The sequence below is a fragment of the Lolium perenne genome, chromosome 7 (assembly GCF_019359855.2).
Source record: "Lolium perenne isolate Kyuss_39 chromosome 7, Kyuss_2.0, whole genome shotgun sequence".
In the NCBI taxonomy this organism is placed as follows: Eukaryota; Viridiplantae; Streptophyta; class Magnoliopsida; order Poales; family Poaceae; genus Lolium; species Lolium perenne.
This window is the reverse complement of record NC_067250.2, coordinates 187,403,364-187,421,939: the sequence shown is the minus strand read 5'-3', so window position 1 is coordinate 187,421,939 and position 18,576 is coordinate 187,403,364. Positions and strand designations below refer to the sequence as shown.

Sequence of the window (18,576 nt, the reverse complement as noted above, 5' to 3'; positions counted from 1 at the left end):
TGGCGCGCGTGAGGTGCTCCATTGAGCCCGGAATGTCGATGCGAGAGAGAGCTTTTGTGGGAGAGATGAGAGATGTGAGAAGAGATGTGTGACAATTGTGAGGAGATGTGAAGCATATATGAAGGTGGGGAAGGTGAAGATGAAGAGGCCGGCCACCAGATGATCAATTCCCGTGGCCGGCCGCCGGCACCGGTGACCCGAATTTTGTGCACCAGTATTGGCGACGATGATCGGGTTCTGCGCAGGAACAAACCGTTGGACTTTATGTCCCGGCTCGTGTCTCCAGCCGGGACAAAAGTGTTGCCAGCAGGCCGCAAAAGGCCTCAGACCCTTTTGTCCTAGTTTGAGGCTCCAATCGGAACAAAAGGCCTTAAAGAACCACGACAAAAGGTCACGTACCTTCTCGGTGATTTCGGCCACCTTCTCGGTGATTTCGGCGAGACGTGGCCTGCCCATTTGTCTCGGCTCCGGACTGAGCCGGAACAAAAGGCCTCGACGGAAGGTCCGTTTTCTACTAGTGTCTTGGTATCACATAATAATAAACCAAGAACCAAGTCTAGTACCTCCACGCATAAAAGACAAAGTATGAGGCCATACTACATACTAGATTTAGATGTGCGCCTTGGCGCACGATCCCATAAAACTCGTGCGCAGGTCGTAAAATGATACTAAATCTTCTTAGATTTTATAAAACAAAACCACAATAATAAATTACAAATAGAGAAACATACATTTACATACAGCCAGAAAATTAGGGGGGAAATGTATTATAGAAGGAGAAAAATGTATTATAGAAGCTAACAGTTGTTGAATCTGCTAAGAGCAACAACAAACAGGAAGGAACACAAAAATATGCATCCACATGGGCAGTAGGGGTGCGTTTTGGCACACGATCTGGCAAAACTCGTGCCAAAATTAGGTGGGAAAATGATAATATGTTTGTAAAGTTGTACCAAGCAAAGTCAATCGGATAAACCTAGGATAAAGTACACAAAATTATAAAAATAATATGAAACGTTTATTTCAGGGGGGGGGGGGGGGGCGTGAAAGCATGCATTCCCCAACTTCACACTGGTAAACATATTCAAAATTACTATTTTAACCATGTATAAAAATCTATTGTGAGTAAACGGTAAGTGTAGAAGACACATAACTTAGTCATTACAAAAGGAAGTATAAATCAATGCACATGGGTATCTACTGCATATGTAGAGACCAATCGTAAAGTACATGGCACGACCAACAGGAAATTTCTCCTATAAATGTCCCTAGACTACCCTCCCAACCAGGGGGTCTGAAAGGGGCAAATCGATCTGCACCGCACGTTTTGCTCTGTACAGTAAATTTCAGATCCCACTTTCTACCTCAGCCGTCCGATTTAGTGAAACTTTTCTCACTCGTTCAGCTTCTAAAAGAGTCCATGACGCGTGGGACCGGCTATGGCAGGGCCCGACGGTGAGAGGGACGCACGCCCGCTCATTCGGTCGCCTTCGTTCTCCTCTCCATGGTGAAACCCTAGATCGCCTCCACCACGCTACCCAATCCCCGGCCCTCATTTCCTCCCCCAATCCTCGTCTCTTCTCCTCCTCCCCAATGGCGCCGCCGAGCCGCCGCCTCTCCTCCTCCCCCAACCCGCGTCGCCGGCCCGGGCTGTCGTGCCGGCCGAGCCACCTCTTCTTCGCCCTCCTCGTCGCGCTCTTCACCGCCTCCCTGCTCGTCGTCTAGCAGCTGCTCCCCATCGGCGACGGCGACGCGACGGCGGATGGGGAGGACGCCCTGGCGCCACCCGCCGCCGGGGGAGGGGCGATGCGGTTCTCCGCCTCGCGCATGGTGCTGCGCGCGTACGACGGCCAGAGCCGGCTCGAGGCCGCGAGATCCGCGCGCCGGTGGTGGCCCAGCCTCCAGCCCGTCAGACTGGCGCTCGTGAGTGCTCCTGTTCCCTCGCTTCCCCTGCTCCTTAAACAAAACTTATTAGCAGCTTCACTGCATTTAGCTCCTAAGTTTCGGTTCCAGTGAGGAAATGCCCATTTTGTAATCCATCTACCGGACCTCGCCTTGGACTTACCCCAAGTGAAATGCCTGCCGATCGTTTCAGTCGCTGGTATCACTGCCCGTTATCTATCATTATTCCTGTACCGATCAGATACTGTTGGACAGAGGAACAGACATGCTTACCTAGATAGATGCACCTCGTGTTTGCTTGCGTAGCTGTTTTTTTATTGGCCAAACCTCAACATGTATGGATTGTTTATGTTGCAGCTGCATGCCACGGAGTTGACTTTGGCCCTTATATTGTTTCAGGTTGTGGGAACTATGAACATAGATGCAGAGTCCCTCTTGCTCGCTACTTTAGCGAAAAGTCTTGTCGGGCTGGGTTACCAGGTCGAGGTGAGTTGCTTCGCAATGTTGTGCACAGATTGCTTGTTTGGTGAAGTCCAGTTATTGTTGGCGGTCAATCTACCATATGTTAAGAACACTTCATGATGTTTCTCATTGACTGAGTTGCTATGGAGCAGGTTTTAGCATTCTCTTATGGGAAAGCTCATGACATTTGGAGAACTATTTGTCGTGTAAATATCGTGAGAATTGACAAGTTGAAGTCTGTCGATTGGTTAAAGTGAGTACCAAATACTTAGCATGGAGCATTTTCCATTATTCATATTTTTATGTCTTTATATACTAACGTTTGTGCTTTTACTTTCTACGCCTGATTTTGTAGATACAATGCTGTGCTTGTAAGCAAATGATAGGACCTTTTAAGTATCATCATTATCTAGCTGCTGAGTTCTGATTAATTATTGAGTTGCACTTAATAGTTGTGTGAAAGTTTGTACATGATTTCATGTTAGCACATGATAAAAGTTGCAGTGCAGGTCAGTGACAAAGACAAATCTTCCCAGAATAAAATAATTTTGGTTGTACTAGAAGCATTCCAGTTGCACTGAAAGTTGCTCTCTAATATAGCTATTTAAATAAAGTTAATGTCATTAAATGAGTTATTGTTTTGTTTTACTACTATCGATTTTCTCTCCCCATTGTCACACCATCTGTTTGCTCTTCAACTGCGTTTATGTTGTATTCAGTCTTATGCAGGAACCTTTTCAATTTCTACCAGTGGTTTGGCTTATTCATGATGATGCTCTTGGACAACACCTTAGAAATTATCCAGAGTTGCATCTGTCCATTCCAAATCATATTGAAGATTGGCGAGCTCATTTTAATGCATGCACTTATGTTGTGTTTCCAGATAACCACCTCCCTGTATGTGCCGTCTCAACTTTATATTCTGAAATAATTAAATTAAATATGGACATAGCTTATACCTGATTTTACCTATCTGATTTCAGTTGTTATACTCTCCCCTTGATACTGGGAATTTCTTGGTCATTTCTGGTTCCCCGGTTGATATCTGGGCTGCTAAAGGATATGGCACATCACATTCTCAAGAAACTTTAAGGAAGCAGCACGGGATCAGAGAAGAAGATGTTGTTTTGGTTGTTGGGAGCTACCTGTTTTTTGATGAATTACCATGGGATTATGCAGCAGTCTTGCGTGCATCAGCCCCCCACATATCATGGAAATAGCAAGGACTAAAAAATTGCGAGTGCAGTTTATCTTTTTCTGTGTAAATGGCAGTGACGCCTATAATTCCGCTTTCCAGGTATTAATTATATTCACGTTTTATCGTGTCTTGGGAGGATTGCCCTGTATTTTAGAAAATAGCAATATCATTTTAGAGGCTTGGACTGCAAAGTTCTATTAAATTGTGTGACCGAAGGTGCTAGATGACTGGTGCATGGCATTTTGTATGTGATATGCATTTTATTTGCACAATACAATGGCTATTGTGAAGTGAATGCATCACATGGTGGGAGACTACTGGCTGTCCCTTGTTTCTTCATATAAAGGGCGCTAGCCTACCCGGCCAAGCAGGCCATCCAAAGGGGCAAACGCTCGTTGGTCGTCCGATCGGTGCCACACAGTAAATTGCTCCTCCCGCTTTTCACTAGAACCGTCCGATGCGGTAAAAACTTTTCTCACTCGTTTGGCTGTGAAAGAGTCCATGACGCGTGGGACCTCCTACGTGCAGGACCCAGCGGTGAGAGGCAGACATGCTCGCTCGTTCGGTCGCCTTATTAGTTAGTGCTTATTCATTTTCATGCCGGCGAGTAACATTGACTTCATGCATCTGCTTCTTGCTGCCTTTGTTATATTGATCCGCGGGAAAAAGGGAATTTTACCCTGCTAGGTACATGCACGGCTGTTTTGTTGATTTAGTAGAAAGGTTGTGATACCTAATAATTTTCAATTAATTTGTTGTCCTACCAAAGTTGGTTGGAAAAGAAACATGCTCCTTTTTCCAGAGCCATTTTTTTAGTGATGTTCACAGCAAGAACTGGGCTCCCCAATTTTTCCATTGGCGTCTTTATGTTGGAGTTGTACTACACCGCTCCCTCTTTTCTGTCAGTGAATTGCTTGATTTGTTGATGCTCTTAGCTGGTTGTCCAATATACTTGCTCAGCTGAAAGTATTCTTGATATTTGGATCGAGTAGGATTCCCATCTTTATCTTCCTTTTTAATGCGAGTAAAGATGGCAAAGATACCATTATTCTCTCTTGACTACGTGGCTCCGCTGCATCTATTGTCTGCTTCTTTCTATATTTGTCTGATCTATATCAAGAGAATACTTGGTTTCTGTACTACATGCTGGTCGATATCATTTTCTTAGTTGTCCTCTAAGTAGTGTGTGTCCCATGTCCTTGAAATACCTTCTGCTATTTTCATGCGTTTTTCTTCCCTTCTGCTGCATATTAAGACAAATGGTAATGTTGGACTCTGCAGATTATCAAGTACAGTATACTGGAGCATATCAACTTCTTAAATTTATGTTGCAGCCTAGAATATATCAACATCAAAAATATATCAGCCAGGTAATTAGTTCACATAGGCTGCCATTTCCCATCCCTTCCAACTTTAATTTTCATGTGTTTAGACTGATTGATGTCTAGACTATATCAGTTTCTGTACGGGAGAGATAGGTGGTTCTGGAGGTTGAGCAGGGAGGAGGGAGCTAGAGAAGCGGTGCAGTGACGGAGTTGGAGGATCAGGGAGGGGCTATGTTGGCCCGGCTCTGTCCCTCACGAAGATGAGCACATCTCCCTCCTCACCCCTTCTGAGCTGAGCTTCTTCTTCCAACTCATGGCAGGGCTTGGTGGTCTCACAGGGGCAAGGTAGGCAATCAACACCGCCCCTTCTCTCCTATTTCTTGATTTTTAGAAGGATTCATCTCGATTTGAGATGTTAGTTTGTGGTTGTGTTCTTTCTCTTGTATCTCAGGATGTGATCATGGCTAAGATGAGGTGGCTTCACTGCTTGTAGGTTTTCCCACCACATGCTTGGTTCAGACATCTCGTCATCCTTGTTGTCTGCGCTCCTCAACTGAATGTCGGCGTGGACGCCGGCGCATTCCCGAGGGTGCATTTGAGCAGCGATGGTGATCATGCCGATTCATGCTGGTGATCTAATACTAGGTGTTGACAATGAGGATTTCACGTATGTTTTTCCCATCTTCCTTTTGAGATTAAGCACCGCATAATTTTGATCCATTAGTTTTTTTCGTGGCCTGTTCTGTTAATTCAGTGGCAAGATTTGCATCGTGGGAAACCTAGCTTCTTTTGAAATTTGTTCTTACCAATCAACCGCAATAATCATGACTCCATAATCTTACTGACTATTGAGACCCTGTCTTCTATTGTGTTCTCCAGTTTGACAAGCAAGGTGGTGTAGAGTTGGCTGAGCTGTCAATGGTGACGGGTTTTTATGATTAGGATTTTGGTGCTTGGCTATTCCTCTGGAGTGACTAAGGTATATACTCGTGGAGTGCTCATATCTAGGTTTATGTGTGGTATTTTGGTTTTTCCCGAGAGCAGAATGTGACCGCTGTTGTAGTAGACCCTTCTTATTCTTGCTTACATGCACCGGTTGCATCGCTGCTTGTTTGTATCTGCACTCCCTGTTATAATTGTTTTTTTAGAAACTGAGTAGATGTGCAGGTTAGCTGTTCTTTGCATTGTCAGAATCAGAAGCATTTGGCCATGCTTATTTTGTGTATGTAAACTTTATGAATTGCACAGGAGATTCTAAGTGAACAAATGCTTATCGTAGGATTGGAGTCTACCTTAGGATCAGTTTATCCTATGGGCCTATACTACAGTGTTTATCTGGCGACGGGGAGCTGCTGCTGCCGGAGCAAAAGACGCGTCTTTCCCGAGCTGAAGCCGCCAGCCACCGCTCCTGCTTGCTGCTGCTGCCGAGAAAAATCGCAGACATCTTCAGTTAAACAAGGTACAACCCAGTCTCATATCCTTTTGTTGCCCATATACTACCAATCTGATCTGTGTATGCAACCTGCACATTAACAAAAGGCAACGATGTCGATTTAATTAACCTTTCCAGTGATTAAATTCCTTTGTACTGCTAAATGCATTGTTCATTTCAAAGAGTATACAAGGGAATTGATGTTGCACCCATATACTAGCAATCTGATCTGTGTATGCAACCTGCACATTAACAAAAGGCAAGGATGTCGATTTAATTAACCTTTCCAGTGATTAAATTCCTTTGTACTGCTAAATGCATTGTTCATTTCAAAGAGTATACAAGGGAATTGATGTTGCACGTATAAAGAGCTCTGAATTGATGAGGCGGTATTTTAGCCCATTTCCCTTTCGGTGTGTATGGAACAAATTTTGTCTTCCAAATAGTTATCTCAGTTGCCATCACTATTGTTCTGACAACGCAATTTTTCCCCTGTAGATACTACTACTATATAATGGAAAAGTTATATGGCGCAAGCCTAAATCTTCACAGCACCTCCTTGTAGATACTACTACTCCATTATTTTCGGTGACATGGGAAGATAAATGTACGCCAATACTGCCTCAACTTACTGCTTACACTACACATTTTAATTCATCACATGATCATGTGCTGTGCATTTTAAAAGCCACTTGATGCGCTCGTTTGCATAAAGTTTTAAAGCCACAAGGCATATCCATTAAGAATTCATTTCTCTTTTAACCTGTAGTTTTACTTGTGGTTTGAAACAAGATTAATTATGCTAAGATGACTTATTATACCCTAGCATATGCATAGTCTTCTGCTCTCTCTGATTGTGTATGAGAATATCATCTTCTATCCGGGCGATCTTTGACTTTTTTTTGTCTGAATCTTCTGATCAAGCACTATCTAGCGCTAATAGTTCTATAGCAGTGTATATTTAATGTTTCTTAAAGGAATAGATAGAATTGTCTTCAGTAATTCTTCATAAAATGCAACTTGTGTTAGCAGTAATTTTTTAACATACTGAAAGAGAATCCCTTTTTTAACACACTAGAGCTGCACCCCATGTTTGTAAATTAGCAGTCTTTAAATCTCTCATAGTAACAGTTGAGCGATCTAAAATTAAGCCATAGGTTTGTAAATCTCTTCTCTTTTATGTGCAGAACTGATGCAGAAATTATAGAACCCTATGTGAAGAAAATTATGGATGAGAATCGTGGATAGAAGTATGGGTGTGGAGCCATGGGGTGTTCAAAAGTTTTGCATGCTCCTGAGTTTGTTAAAAATCATCTAAAACTCAAGCACCTTGACTTGGTCTCTGTGTTGACTTCTGGATTTTGTTGGTGATATCACCTGATCATGTATGCTGCTCAGTTGTGCGGTTGTGCCCCTTTGTCTTTGAATTCAGCTTTGTTGATTGTTATTGCTTTTCTTTTTTCAGAATATTGATATAGTGATATTATTTCCACATTGGTAAGCTGAAACATGCCATTTATGTTTCTGCCTACCATAGTTTGTGAATCAGTCATTTTGTGGAATTAAACCTGCTCCATTCAATTACGAAACCATCTACTTAGTACATTCAGCAATTGTTTTGTTTCTCTTGTTCCTTCCGGATTGTACATCTACTGATCAGTTAGGTCTGATATTGCATCAATAGTCGTGTTATTCCACCAGAGATTTTTTTGTGTTAGAAGGAAGGTCAATAGCGAGGAATGTTAGGAGAAATGCATTGTGGCTCTCGGGTGCTACACACCCCCATACTTGGAAAAATAAAATAAAAAAGTTAAAAAATCAAACTTTTTTGAAATCAAAGATGATCAGGTATTGTATTTGTATAAAAATATTTCCCTAGGGAATTACTTTCATTGTATCCGGGGCAAAACAAACTCGAAATGGCCCATGACTAGGTACTATTCACTTTATATTCGTCATAATTTTTTTTTGCCCTGAATATCATAGGAATCATTTCTTTTCAAAACATTTTTTTACGAGTATTAACTTGATCATCCTTGGTTTCCACGAAGATTCATTTTTTTTCGCTTTTTTAAATTACTACAATTTTTGGGGTGGGTGTGTAGCACCGCGAGAGCCAAAAGTCCGCGTTAGTAATGTAAGGCACTAAAACTAAAAACTTATTTGACATTTTTTTTCTCATCGTAGATTATGTTGTTAGGAGCAGATCTTCCAAATGATGCATAAGTTGCTACAGTTGGTAATATTTTTTTTGTTGGAATGAATTGATTTGGAAGGAAAATCAAGCTCTTTGACATTGTCATAGAGTAATGCCTATGTATCTACCGGTGATTTTGTACATACTTAACTTTGTCTATTCTTAATAGTAAGATAGGTTAAAACTTATGTTTTAAATTCCGAGTTGATTCTGCTATTTGCGCGATAGCGCAACGGGTCATCTAGTGTAGACCTAATAGCTACTTACCTAGTTGCGTCACCAAAAGAAGACATGCCTGCAAAGTAAAAGATAACAAATGGCAAAACTGAAGCTAAACAAAACAAATGGCGAAGAACACAAGCTTAATTTTTTAAGGTCTTCTCTTTGAATATATCTTAATTTAAAGTGACTTAAATTTAGATAATGTAATGAGGAGAATATTTTGTTTGAGGAAATAATCATATACACAAACAATAGCTCTCTACAAAATATGGTGATGGTACAACCTACTGCAGAGCTTCTCGGGACAAAGCTGGACGGCCGCCCCCTAGCGGAAATAAAACAAAAAGAAAAACACTACCACGTGGTCTGTTCCAGGCCACTTGTCTCTTGTCTATGACAGCGACTGGCTGTTTGGTGGTGTGCCCCGTGGGACTGACCAGTCGCAGGTGGCACAGGGTGACGACGGTCTTGTCCCGTCTGCCCGCGTTGTGCAGCTCAGCCGCACGGGTTCACAGCTCGAACTGCCTCCGCCCCTGCAACTTGCAAGCCACCCTCCGGTCCGCTGGTGAGGACAATCCTCTTTCTGTCTCCCGGTTTTCATTTGGTAATTCTCTCTTTTCCTACCTTAGTCCCACTTGCGCTTCCTGATTTGTTACTTCTCATTCTTGCATCCTATAACTCGGGAAATTTCTAGTATAAAGAAACGAAGATCTGATCTGTATGTAGTATAAAGAAACGAAGTTATATTGCAGAAAATACCGAGAAAAAAACAATTGATGAACTTCCTTAGCCGGCCTAGGACGTATGCATATGCATACCAGACATCTTTCCGACCCTTACACTACAAATTACCAAAAGAAAACAAATATCAAGGAAGGATAATTAGACTTCCCATGTAGCATGAATTGTTTGTTGTATATACATTGTGTGGTAGACATCTTATCCGACTATTAAACACATCCCTAACAAATAGAAGGTTATGAACTATTTGTGCTTAGATGAGCAATGCAATTTTACAGGAGTAGCTAATTAGTATTGGATTGATAATTTACAGCAACTTCTATACAGAATACAATCAATCAATTTTCTGAACCAAAATATTACAAAATTATGTATTAAAAAATGAAGGGGGCAATAGAGGAGAAGCGTTGGGGATTATAGCATCTTACCTCAGGTCATCACCCTCTGTCTCTGCATTGATTGCCCAAGATGCAGTCAGACAGACTACTCAATTTCTCATCGTTTACTTGAGCTGATTAAAAAGAAATGAGTACACAACGGGGCATAAACATTAAATAGAAGAATATCCCCTTGCGTCATAGTTAAATTCTCATCAAAAAAAACTTGTAGGTATATAAAAAAGAATCTGCATACCACAAAGAAGATGAAGCGGTTAGGCGGAAATAGTGATTGCTTATCTACGATAGCTGTGACATACCAGGAAGTGACAGCTTATCAAAGAGGCACACCGTATCTGGTTGTCATTGCATTGGTGGTGTAATCCAAATTTATATACAAGCTAAAAGCGACGAATGACAATAATTATTTCTCTTTCTATATTTCCATAAAAAGCGAAAGATTAAAAAACGGAAAACCAATGGTGTGGTGAAAACCTGAACATACACTATAAGATCAAGAACATCTTACCCCAGGTCGTCACTCTCTGTCTCTGCATTGATTGCCCAAGATGCAGTCAGACAGACTACTCAATTTCTCATCGTTTACTTGAGCTGATTAAAAAGAAATGAGTACACAACGGGGCATAAACATTAAATAGAAGAATATCCCCTTGCGTCATAGTTAAATTCTCATCAAACAACTTGTAGGTATATAAAAAAGAATCTGCATACCACAAAAAAGATGGTGGTTAGGCGGAAATAGTGATTGCTTATCTACGATACCTGTGACATACCAGGAAGTGACAGCTTATCAAAGAGGCACACCGTATCTGGTTGTCATTGCATTGGTGGTGTAATCCAAATTTAAATCCAAGCTAAAAGCGACGAATGACAATAATTATTTCTTCTCTTTATTTCTTTCCATAAAAAGCGAAAGATAAAAAAACGGAAAACCAATGGTGTGGTGAAAACCTGAACATACACTATAAGATCAAGATAACTGCTTCAAAATAAATTATGCTCCAATATGCTTTACAGACTTTGGATGCAGATCACTGATATGCACATGCATGATTTTTCAAAAGCCAGTCAAGTTTTTATTCGAACCCGAACCAGCAAAACTGTCTATGTGCTGCAAATTTATATGGTTACAAACTACATCCGGTGCTCTTAACTTGCACACGAGATATAAACATGTTAACAATTAGAAAGCTAGGATAGGACGGATGCTCAGAGACGTACCTCCACCAGGCTGCAAACAAAAATGGTGAATCATCTGTGGAAGAAGCTTCGGGAGGCAACTGACCATGACAGAGATTAACACGGCTTTATAATCCATGAGATTAACACGGCTTAGATAAAACTTGTGTATTCCATAAATTCCAATATACCAAACTATGAACCAGTTGATGCAGTGAGCTCATCATAGTATGGACTTTTGATCTGCATGATACAAACAACATTAACAATATAGGGTCTCACACCTAGTTATTTAGTAGATGAGAAGTAGAGGTGGAAGAGCTGAAGATGATATGGTCCAAGAAGTTCTGATCCTAATGGCGTGGAAGGATAAAACGAAGAGACATTGAGGTCGAGCGGTAGCTGTAGTAGTAAAAGGGTTGAATGTGTGCATCAAGGAGAACAAATGTAAAGTAAGTGAGAAGGAGATATTCGGCCACGTGGCAGCTGGGTCGAGAAAATTTCTTGCAATGCAACTAATTGTCTCCTGAGATTCAGTGATTATCAACATAAAAAGTTAAATAGAAATTGTAGTACTTGCTGATATGGCAAACCGCTGACGTGGATAGACTGCATGTTGACATAAATAGGACAGTGGGGATGAACTTCTTAGTTATATAGATATATGGCCAACTTGTGCGCAACAGCGCAAGAAGCCGAAGGCACATCTATGCCACCATTACATCCAACCTCAATATTGACAGAAAAGGTTCAGGGGATAATTGAATCAACAAACGAGCAAATAAGGAGCAGGGGATGCAATGTAACAATCATAGATGAAGCAGGAAGAGATGAACCCCGCGAGCTTGCAGACAATGTGAAGCATCTGTTCTATTCGAGTTCATGCTTCATATGAAGAACTGCAAAGCAAACAAATATTTGAGTAAAATCTCACAGGAATACAGATTCTACTGTAGTTTTGGGACAGATACAATTTCATACTAATACCTCACTAGTTAATGCTTCATAGAGAAACTAAGACAACCATTTTAACAAAAGTATACTGCAGTTTTAGGACATGTACAAAGAACACAAATCTACAACGATGGAATGAGCAGACAGTTTTGATCTCAATAAAACAAGGCGAACAATACACATCAGTGTCCAGAGCTACCAATCATGTTAAAAACATAAATAGTGATTCACTTAATATTACCGCATAAGTATGACAACTATTAGTTGAAAAATGGAAGCAAGAAAAAAAAAAAGCAGGGCCTATACATTAAACACAACTGTGACCTGCTAACTCCAGATAAGCTGCCATCTTCTTGTATCTGAAGTCGGCTTGAAAGGCAAACCATCTATGAGGATAACATGCACCAGTGGCAAGACTACAAAAGGCCATGTGGGCATACATGTAAACGTGTAGATTTCAAATTCAATATCAATTGCAAAGAAAAAATAGTTGGATGTTATCTCTCAGAGAAATTTCAGTTTTCCTATGCTATATAACATACTACTTTTTTATTTTATAAGCACCATAAGAAAAGTAGACCTTGTGAGGCTATTTACAGGCTCATGACATATACAACAGTCCTGGGTGGATTGAAATACCAAGCACACTATGGGAAAGTATCCATTATGTCCCTGTTTTGTGAATAACCAAACACTTCATATAGCACTAAAGCAGATCAGTTATAACAAACTTTTCATATAGCAATAGCAGAACTGCCTTTCATTTATACTCTTTTATTTTTAACAAACTTTCCATATAGCAAGTTGCAACAAATAGAAAAATAAAAAAACCACCCCACTGTATAGTAATTCTTCAGAAGAACAATACGCATTAACATTTGTTTTGTATACCCCACTGTAGAGTAATTCTGGACAAATACATTTTGACTTGTGACCAGCCTGTAGACTAAGGCAGACAATTTACTCATCCCAAAATTCATGAGGAGCTAAAGGGTAAATACTTTTGCAAACAAATAAAACGAAATCATAGGCATATGCATTCTGTTAGAATAGATTTTTGGCAGGAAAGTCTAAACTACTATTAACTTCTCTAACAAATTGTTCATGTTTGAAAAATAACATACACCTGATTTTATAACCTGCATAGCCTGATATCAACCAAATAAAATTTTAGGTAGCTCATACATGAGATCAGAATCAAGACACTGGAACAGAATAATGACAAATTAGAGAGTGCAAACCTCATGTTTCAGTGTCTCAAGATGAAGAAGCAATCGAGAAAAACAACTGTTTTAAGTTAAATTATTAAACACCCAATCATATTTGTTTGTTATCCCTGCTGAACCAAAACATTAAAAATTCAAAACACAATATGAAATCCTTTGGAGGTACCCACACCACAACTTTCAGTACAGAATATTCAGAGACATATACAGTAAGCATCAAATTTATATAAAAGTAACATCAGCGGAGCCTGTATAGAGAGCATACATTATTCATGAAGTTCCTTACCAAACTGATAAGTACACCTTAGTGTGCTAAACTCTTATTCAGTACACACCATCCCTTTCAAACACGTCCCTGGAGTTCTGTACAACTGGTTAGCGAGGATATTCTCTATTCATATCCTGCCATGGGAGCAAAACATTAAAAACATTCAACCTTTGACAACTCGACCAGTAGAAATTTAAATGCATTCAGTATCTTAAAAACTTTAGACCATAAAAACTGTAGTTGGATAATTCACCCAGTGGATATTATGGATCGGAGGGAGTACATTTTTACACCACTGCTAGACCTGCAACAATATTTTGTGCGACTGTGCCACCCCTGAAACCGTTACATTTAGCTTATGCATCTTGCCTAGTTTGAAACAAATAGATACACTTCGTCAAAATGATGGGGCTGGTTCGTTTCTGAAAAGAGAGGTATGCAAGCAACATGATGGAGAAAACGAAAGATGAAAGTTGTGGTGAAACAACACTTAGTTTTTGGTCTGGCCCAGGGAATTTTCCTCACATACAGATCATACCAAGAGCAACACTTGCTTTTTGGTCTAGCTCACCAATGTTTCGAAACCATACATTCCCCAAGATGACGGGCCAGTGGTCATATGGAAGGGAGTAAGGCATGCCAACCTGTATATCCATTAATTTCAGCTAGTGAGCAAACCATTTGGAATTGCAGCACCCGCAACATGATAAAAATGACTGTGAATTAAAGAAAGCATATTATCTTATGCTTTTAACAATAACTCAAAGTAAAATAATTAGGCAAAGTTTGTGCTCAGGGAGGATCAACTGTTATTTCTACAATAATATGCCGAGAATACGGCCTACAAAACACAAGGTTGCTTCAACCAAGATAAGGCAAATTCTCGAAGATGAGCCTTGGTTACACCTGATCCATTATTCAGATATATGCTACTGGTTCTGAAAAAGATTGCAGTGACTTAACATTCCTTCTAGCAACTCTTTGCTTAATGAGATTTTTTCAAAAGTAGAATCATGAAACTGCTACATGCATACTGTACTATGCCGCTTTGAAACAAAATGAAATAAATTCAGAAAAGTTAATAGACGGAATGTTGCAGCGTGACAAATTTTGGAAGCAAAAGAGATTCAAAAACAGATTGGAGACAAAGGAGATTAAGGAAACCTGGAAATGATCTATTGGAACGTAGAGGCCAGGACGACAGCCGTGAACTTAACATCCTCTTGTGGCAGGATAATATATTTGCAAACTGCATAGCAATATGTATGCACGAAACATGAGCATGGAACAAAAAAATTGCTCTGGTTTGCAACGGGAAATAATGTCAACAATACAATGTATGGATTTGTAGCAGGAATGCAGGATACATAAGTTCACATATTGTAGAAGGTGAGGGCATTTACGTGATACAACCCAGGATGGCACCGACTGTCGGCACAAATACAGAGATGTGGCCGCAGACTAATAGTGGAGCATTGGCGCAGGCGCTCATGGATATGATGGAGGAGTCGAGATTGTCGGTGCCATCCCATTTACAACCTTTCATTTGAATTGGTAAGACAGAAAATCAATTGGATTTGCAATGGAGAAGAATATAGGCCAAGATGCAGCATAGTTTTTAGGAAGGAGGTGTACTGGTTCACTGAAGATAGTCATAGCAAACCTCCTTTTCGAATTCAGACTTTGTGCTGCTTTCCTATATGTCTCTCATCTGATAGCGTAGTATCCATCAACTAACAATCCCTTCCTTGAAAACCTGCAATGTCTTAAACATGGTAAGAACACCACTTACACAGAATAGTCAATGAACTTTGCTGCAAATCCTACCAACTTAGAGAAAAATACTACATGGCTCTTGTCAACATGAGAGAGGGAGAGATGAACCTAGAGTAGGAAGAATATGAAGGAGGAGTGCCTGTAACCTGGAGCCAGCACTCCCGTGCAGTGCGGAGGCAGCAGCCCGTGTTCATCCTTCTCGACGTCCTCTTCCCGTCTCGGTTGGGGTGGAACAGAACGGGGATGGCTGCAGCTCCACCCTGCTCGGGGAGAGAGCAGGCAAGGGGAAATGGCCAGAGGCGGCGGCGGCCGGGAAATCGATGGAGGCGGCGGCGGCCGGGAAATCGATGGAGGCAGCGGCGGCCGGGAAATCGATCGAGGCAGGGGCTTGGGGTCTGGCGGCCTGGCTCCTTCGCCATGCGCCGACGAGCAGGGAGGCATCAACCCGACCGGCCGCTCGCGGGGAGGAGGAGGAAGGCGATTGGGAGGAGTGGCGGCGGGAGGCAGGTGCGCGAGGGAGAGGAGGAGGAGGGTTGCGTGCTCTCTCCCCGACGATGCCGGGCCGGGCGGGCTTCACATGACCCATGGATAAAAAACGCGTTCGCGCGCGAGGGCCTCGTCCTGGACTACTCCAGTGTGAAAAAATGGACGGACGAGATCTACCACCAAACAAGATCCAACGGCTACGAGACTTAAATCGCTGTGAGGCCCTCTATGGGGGGCATCATATATACCTTTAGATTACAAATCGAAGACATGTGTAGAACTGCAAGGAGCTCGAGTCCACATCTAAAGGTATAAACGATGCCCCCCATAGGGAGCCTCACAACGATTTCAACTTGTGGATCGTCGGATCTTTTCATCGGTGCATCTCGTCCGTTCGTTTTGGGCATTCCTCTCAGTAGCTAATCCAGTATAAAAGAAGGATCCAGTGAGGAAACCCTAGCATCTCTACACAATCCGCGTGCAGCCACCAGCCAATCCTGCAGCCGCCGCCCCCGTCGCTTCTCCTCCCCTTCCCTCGTCCTGACCGTCAGCCAGCGCGTCTCCGGCGAGCAGAGGAGGCCTCCTGGCTGCCCACCCTTCTCCTTCTCCCAAGCCCCATCTCTAACCCCCAGCCCCAGCGCCACTCTGCCTCCCTGGACAGCCGCCGTCCAGCAGGAGCAGCGCGCCGCCGGCGCAAGTAGGAGGGGACCCGTGCCTCCGACCGGCGGCCGCGTACCGTGGGGCCGTCCCGTCGTGCTCTTCTCCGTCGAGGAGGCAAGCGAGGAGCCAGGGAGGAAGCCCTCCATGCTGCCGCTGGTGCACTTCATGGGCTGCCGGTGCTAGAGACGACGGCGAGGTTTGGAAGCTGCAGGGTACTTCGGGGCCTCCCCCGAGCTGCTCGGCGTGGAGTCCGCGGCCGAGCCCCTCTCCATCATCCTCTTTCTTGAGGCCTCCAAGATCATCCTGAAGATTGGCCTAGCAGATCCTCACCACCGAAGAAAATCAGAAGACAACCTGAAGATTGGCCTACCAGATCAACCTGAAGATTGGCCTACCAGATCCTCACCACCAACCGCTGTTGTCATCCAACCGTGACTTCACCGAGCCGTCCTTCTCTGCCTCTTGCGTTTTGCATCTGACCAAGACATGGGTAATCTTCTGCTCTTGTTTTGTTTGTTCATCTTGAGGTCAGAAATTAGAATAGTTCATGCACCAGTTTCTTGAGTACGTTTGGAGGGTGGGGCGAGTGGAGTCCCCAGTGATTTTCTCCGGCGGCGGCAGGGATGTGGACCAGTTCTGGCTGTTGCTGCACTGGTATAGACAGATTTTGTGAGAGTGGTAAGCTCGATCTAATTCCCCACCTATATTTTGGTTGTCTATTTGTTATTTATTTCATCTTTCTATTGAATAATAGATTCATGGCTTAATTTCGTGTGGCTGGTGCAAGCAAGGTACTTCAAGATGAGGGGGAAGAGGTGGTGGACATGGGACCGCAGCATGCTCCAGTGCTGTAGCGGAGAGATTGGCGGTAGGGCCGCGGTGCAGGAAAAAAATAGTTGGGTGGTGCTCCTCCGCCTCTTATATGAGACTACCATGGCAATGATGTCTGAATTGAAACACACCACACCTCGTTCAAATTACACCATTGATTTGAAGGTATACTTTTTCCGCTTTCTTCTGTTATTTTCTTACCGTTCTTGTGTGTTTGAAGATATACTGGAATGCTTGATGATATGCCTACAGGAATAAGGGTCTAAGGATGTACAATTTTGCAGCTGATGGTTTAATTCTTCAAATGGGAGCTTCACATGGTCATGTTCTCTATGCGATTTCTTTTTCTAGATTGTTGTTTCGTGGTTGATGCAAAATTAGTGGTGCAAAATTGGGGATTTACCTTTCATTTGTGCTCACTGATAGGAACAACTCTACAAGATTACTGGAGATCAATTGCGGGATATGATGATTGGCATCCTTAGGCCTGAATCTTGTATCTACATCTATACGCACTGTCCAATCTAAAAAAATATATTCAAGGTAAGTTATGCCTTTCTCTCACTTACTGATTCTCTCTTGCCTTTTCTTTACATATGATCATTGTTTGTGTATGTTTTACTGTGTATTCTTGTACGTTTTACATGCGTTCAGTTTTCTGGTTGCCTAATTGCAATGCATTTCCCCCCAACGATTCAGCTCTTAGAGAGCTTACAGATCTTAGAGAGCTTACATGCCTTGTTGCGGCATGGTATTGCTCTATACTTTCATTTGCAAGAGTTTTTTTTTCCATTTCGATTTTTTTTGCAAGAGTTTATATCATGAATTTAGTTACATTACGAATTTGCAATACGAGGATATATTGGGTTTGACTAATTTTAGCTGTTCTTGCAGTAACTCCGGTCAGAACAGATCGAACTTATCATTTTCTTTGGTCTCAATGCAGGGTAGCTAATACATAGTGTTAAACTTGAAGTTTGCAACGGGGCTTTTAATTGTAAGAACTAACAAGTGTTTCTGGTGCTATTTATTTTCGGCACATGCTTCTTCAGGCGGGTGACTAATTAGTTGTGGTATTTTTTCTTCAAATACAAAAGAAATTTCATGGACATAGTATGTATTTTATTCAGGTTTTGCAGTTTCTATGCAAAAGAATGCCCTCAAAATTGTTGCCTTCTACATAGTCTGATTTTGTAAGTGATCTACAGCTCGTCCCCCTTATTGTTTGACATGGCTCACTCGCAATCACAGGTCCTGAAAGATATTTTCTCTTTATTATTCAAGCAGACCTAGACACTGAGGAGGTGTATGCACAGATG

General features: G+C 42.1%; 1 protein-coding gene and 1 long non-coding RNA gene across 6 annotated transcripts; both read left to right on the top strand.

Annotated features, from left to right (window-relative positions):
- The first annotated feature begins 1,563 nt into the window (after positions 1-1,563).
- LOC127326202 (uncharacterized) lies at positions 1,564-3,782 on the top strand. 2 transcript variants are annotated; one of them, XM_051353068.2, is made up of 5 exons: positions 1,564-1,923; positions 2,302-2,388; positions 2,517-2,617; positions 3,084-3,261; positions 3,348-3,782. In XM_051353068.2, the coding sequence occupies exons 1-5, from the start codon at positions 1,807-1,809 to the stop codon at positions 3,582-3,584; spliced, it is 720 nt and encodes a 239-aa protein (XP_051209028.1). In that variant the 5' UTR covers positions 1,564-1,806; the 3' UTR covers positions 3,585-3,782. The 2 variants fall into 2 exon arrangements, with proteins under 2 accessions (XP_051209028.1, XP_071679708.1); XM_071823607.1 differs by lacking the exon at positions 1,564-1,923 and adding an exon at positions 2,125-2,237.
- A 703-nt stretch (positions 3,783-4,485) lies between these two features.
- On the top strand, positions 4,486-7,924 carry LOC127326203 (uncharacterized). Of its 4 annotated transcripts, XR_011749110.1 has the most exons (7): positions 4,486-4,550; positions 4,844-4,932; positions 5,021-5,232; positions 5,381-5,554; positions 5,767-6,346; positions 6,818-6,926; positions 7,507-7,924. It is a non-coding gene; the product is annotated as an uncharacterized lncRNA (long non-coding RNA). The 4 variants fall into 4 exon arrangements; XR_011749112.1 differs by lacking the exon at positions 4,486-4,550 and having other exon boundaries at positions 4,580-4,932; positions 5,339-5,554; XR_011749111.1 differs by lacking the exon at positions 4,486-4,550 and having other exon boundaries at positions 4,587-4,932; positions 5,011-5,232.
- The last annotated feature ends 10,652 nt before the right edge of the window (positions 7,925-18,576 follow it).

What these genes read in the sequence shown, in the direction of transcription:
- LOC127326202 (XM_051353068.2), top strand. Translation starts at nt 1,807, where the DNA reads ATGCGGTTCTCCGCCTCGCGCATGGTGCTGCGCGCGTACGACGGCCAG. An exon ending in AAGTCTGTCGATTGGTTAAA is followed by an intron (nt 2,618 to 3,083) that starts GTGAGTACCAAA and finishes TGTTGTATTCAG; the next exon opens with TCTTATGCAGGAACCTTTTC. An exon ending in TTCCAGATAACCACCTCCCT is followed by an intron (nt 3,262 to 3,347) that starts GTATGTGCCGTC and finishes ATCTGATTTCAG; the next exon opens with TTGTTATACTCTCCCCTTGA.